This window comes from Amphimedon queenslandica, unplaced genomic scaffold (genome assembly GCF_000090795.2).
Source record: "Amphimedon queenslandica unplaced genomic scaffold, v1.1 AMPQUscaffold_4288_Cont23731, whole genome shotgun sequence".
Taxonomy (NCBI): domain Eukaryota; kingdom Metazoa; phylum Porifera; class Demospongiae; order Haplosclerida; family Niphatidae; genus Amphimedon; species Amphimedon queenslandica.
In genome coordinates, this window is record NW_003555398.1 from 1 (window position 1) to 1,508 (window position 1,508).

At 34.2% G+C, this 1,508-nt stretch overlaps 1 protein-coding gene across 1 annotated transcript; it reads right to left on the minus strand.

The window, feature by feature from the left end:
- Window positions 1-191: 191 nt before the first annotated feature.
- On the minus strand, window positions 192-1,388 carry LOC100632519 (small RNA 2'-O-methyltransferase-like; the record flags this gene model as incomplete). The annotated part of the gene is made up of 4 exons (XM_003391916.1): window positions 1,275-1,388; window positions 1,025-1,211; window positions 502-562; window positions 192-374 (listed from the first exon to the last, which is right to left on the minus strand). Coding segments are annotated over exons 1-4 (545 nt in total), but the record flags the coding sequence as incomplete, so codon positions are not given.
- Window positions 1,389-1,508: the final 120 nt, after the last annotated feature.

Here is a 1,508-nt window from a genome sequence, read left to right on the forward strand (position 1 = left end):
CATGTTGGCAGGTGGGTCTCCTACTCCACTGAATTCAACCTTATAATGGTACAGGCAGCAAATACTGAAACACCTTTTAGGCGGTAAAACCAGCAGCTGAAATAAGACTACTACACTGTACATGTACATCTTCCTTCCATCCTCTCAATCTAACCTCTCTCTCTCTCTCTCTCTCTTCTCTCTCTCCTTACCATGCTTGAAACTCTTGTCTGCTCCATTCAAATTTGTGATCAAAATGTCTGAAGCCAACAAGCTCAGGGAAGAGTACATTAAAGTCTGAATTTGGTGTTGATATGATAACAACTTGAGGTCTTAGCTTTTGAAATATTGCAGCTGGAACCCTCTCAAGAACTGAGGGATACAAATGCTCAATACTATAGGAAGACATTAATAATAATAATAATAATAGTAAAATCGCTATAGTATAATGGATCAATACATAAATGTATCAGTACATTACAGTGTACATGTACATGCCTACAGGATTATTAATTAACTGACACTTCAATGCATGAGAATAGATCACAGTCAATCATTCTAGAGTCTACTTCGTCAATAGAGCCTATTAATAATAATAATAATAATAATAATAATAATAATAATAATAATAATAATAATAATAATAATAATAACAACCACAACTAGACAAATGTAAATCATTAAGGGGCTCTGTCACAAATGTACATGTACATGTAAACAGATATACGTGTACATGTGTATAATAATAATGATAATCTCTGCTGCCAGAGTCACTTGCCAGTTTCCTCATTGGACTATGTTATTTTTGGCTGATGTCTATCTTTGTTGCTGCTTCTGTTTCATTGTTTTTTGTTCTTATTTTATAATAATAACAATAATTAGCATAATAAGAATAACAAAGGCATGATACGTAATTATAGCCTTTTCCCACTAATCAACACAAATGCATGGAATACGGATAAAATGGCTGAAGGTTACATTTCTGTAAAGGGTTGAATGAGTAAATCTTTATCTATCTCTCTCTTTCTCACACCCATTACTTTACCTTTAAATAATTGTATTTTCAATGGTCTACTGCGTCTATGTAGATAATCAGTGATGAGTGGTTGGAGCGAGTTTTGATTTGATTGAAGTAAAAACTCATTTATATCAATACCGATAAGTGATTCAATGTGTCTGTGAAACTTTAATGATTTGAGAAGCTTGCATTCAGCACAACCCATGTCTATTACCTGTCAGCATTGAAAAGGTAAAGTTTATTTTTCATTGAATTCTGCTTTAGCTACAGTATTTACTTTCTTTGGTTCTATTTTTCTAGACAGTTCCAGTACGGCTCCATAACGTTGCTGGTATACAGGTGGCCTGAATAAGACAGCAGCAGCAATAGAGGTGTCCTCCAGATCATCCATCATTCATGGTAGGTCCAGGACATGTCCAGGATATATCCGTATTCTAGATACACGTGAAAGCACGTGTGAAACAGGCGAGTGGCATCTGACATTGATTATTTAATTTAATTTTTTTTTTAA